At 42.1% G+C, this 1,718-nt stretch overlaps 1 protein-coding gene across 1 annotated transcript; it reads left to right on the top strand.

Moving 5' to 3' along the window:
• The first annotated feature begins 300 nt into the window (after positions 1 to 300).
• LOC105115998 (thioredoxin F-type, chloroplastic-like) lies at positions 301 to 1,718 on the top strand. The gene is made up of 3 exons (XM_011013123.1): positions 301 to 805; positions 1,228 to 1,327; positions 1,434 to 1,718. The coding sequence occupies exons 1-3, from the start codon at positions 477 to 479 to the stop codon at positions 1,575 to 1,577; spliced, it is 573 nt and encodes a 190-aa protein (XP_011011425.1). The 5' UTR covers positions 301 to 476; the 3' UTR covers positions 1,578 to 1,718.

Below are 1,718 nucleotides of genomic sequence, written 5' to 3'. Positions count from 1 at the left end.
CACAAGTTTTTCCAAAATCATATATTTAAACAAAAATCAGATTTGCCTTCTATTATCATCCATACGTTTTCTTTTACCCTAATTATATCTCAATTTTCTGTCTTTTCTCGAATTCAATTAACAGCCACTAGTCTCTTGCACTTACTTACAAGATGACCAACTTACCCGCTCCCCATCTCTCAATGAAATGACCAACTGGGAGGTTAATTCTGTCATTCAAAATCGAGAAATAATATAGATATTATTTTTTTTTTAATTTCTGGTGTGTCTGTCTCCAGCCTCTATTTTCTTGCCCGAAACGGACATAAACACCCCCAAGATATTGTCTTAAGGAATCCCAAAATCATATTTCCGTCAATCTCCCTCCCATCTTTCTTCCGCAACTCATAGAAGTTCCCACCACCGGCAGCAGTCCACAAGCTATTATTAGATCACTTGCATACAGTCGCACAGCACAGAGTCATTTGCTGATCACAATGGCTTCGATCCAGTTCACACTGTCTCCTACTTCCTCCATCCGCTCCTCACCATCATTTGCCGGTTCTCCTGCAAACCCCATCACGCCCCAATACTCCTCTACCCCCACAAAGGATCTCTCCTCCTACTGCAAGCTATCGTCAAGGCAAAAGAACGTGATCAAGAGGAATGGCAGCAGAAACCTGGTTTCTACAGTGAGGTCGAGCTTGGACACGGCGGGTCCCACTTCCTCTGTTGGACAGGTCACTGAGGTCACCAAGGACACCTTCTGGCCCATCGTTAACTCAGCCGGGGATAAGACTGTCGTCCTCGACATGTACACCCAATGGTAATACGTATGTTATGTTGTTTTTCTTATCTTTTCTGTTCTTCGACTCTTCAATGGATTGGATAATAGTAGTATGTACTCCTACTGGTTGCCCATCTAGATGTTCATACAGATTATACTACTTCAAGAATTCAACTCTTTAGAGCTTGATTCTGAGAGTCAAGAACAGCTCGCCGTTTGACTGGTATGAAAATGAATCGAGTTTTAATTGGATATAGCATGTGTTTCAATGCAATTAAACATCGGAGTTTTACCCTCACCGTGCTCATTCATCCTTTCCCCGTTGACCTAGCTACATCTCATGGGACGTGGTGCTAGTCAAGCAATTCCACTAGCTATAAGAAAAACTATCGCGTGTTTCATACCATGATGGCATATTGATTGCATAATCTGATCGCATCTCTGGATTGATAATTGCTTAGGTGTGGCCCTTGCAAGTTAATAGCTCCAAAGTACAAGGAGTTATCCCAGAAGTATGATGATGTTGTGTTCTTAAAACTTGATTGCAACCAAGAAAACAAGGTAAGTAGTTGCCATACCTTATTGATCGAAGCTTAATCACATGCACACACGAGAAACACCACCTGGGAGACCACCCTCTGAATTTGAATTTGATAATTGTTGGCAGCCGTTGGCAAAAGAGCTTGGCATAAAGGTAGTACCGACCTTCAAGATTCTCAAGCAAGGCAAGATCGTAAAGGAAGTCACCGGGGCCAAATTCGATAATTTAGTTATTGCCATTGAGGGTGTCAGATCCGCCAGCTCTCTTTAATCTCTTTTCTATTATTCCCTCTCGTGTAAACCATTCTGCTTCGAAATAATTACTCTTCCTCTGTGTTTACTTACTTAATGGTTGTACGGGTGGACATGAAATGGTGTAAACCTACAGTGGAAAGAAACTGCCCGCGATGGA

This window comes from Populus euphratica, unplaced genomic scaffold, assembly GCF_000495115.2.
Source record: "Populus euphratica unplaced genomic scaffold, PopEup_1.0 scaffold825.1, whole genome shotgun sequence".
Classification (NCBI taxonomy): domain Eukaryota; kingdom Viridiplantae; phylum Streptophyta; class Magnoliopsida; order Malpighiales; family Salicaceae; genus Populus; species Populus euphratica.
The sequence above is the reverse complement of the archived record's forward strand: the minus strand, read 5'-3'. Positions and strand labels throughout refer to the sequence as shown.

Bases quoted from the DNA above. Each gene is read 5' to 3' on its own strand.
- LOC105115998 (XM_011013123.1), top strand. From the start codon at position 477: ATGGCTTCGATCCAGTTCACACTGTCTCCTACTTCCTCCATCCGCTCC. The intron at 806-1,227 runs GTAATACGTATG...ATAATTGCTTAG, and splicing joins CTCGACATGTACACCCAATG to GTGTGGCCCTTGCAAGTTAA. The intron at 1,328-1,433 runs GTAAGTAGTTGC...AATTGTTGGCAG, and splicing joins ATTGCAACCAAGAAAACAAG to CCGTTGGCAAAAGAGCTTGG.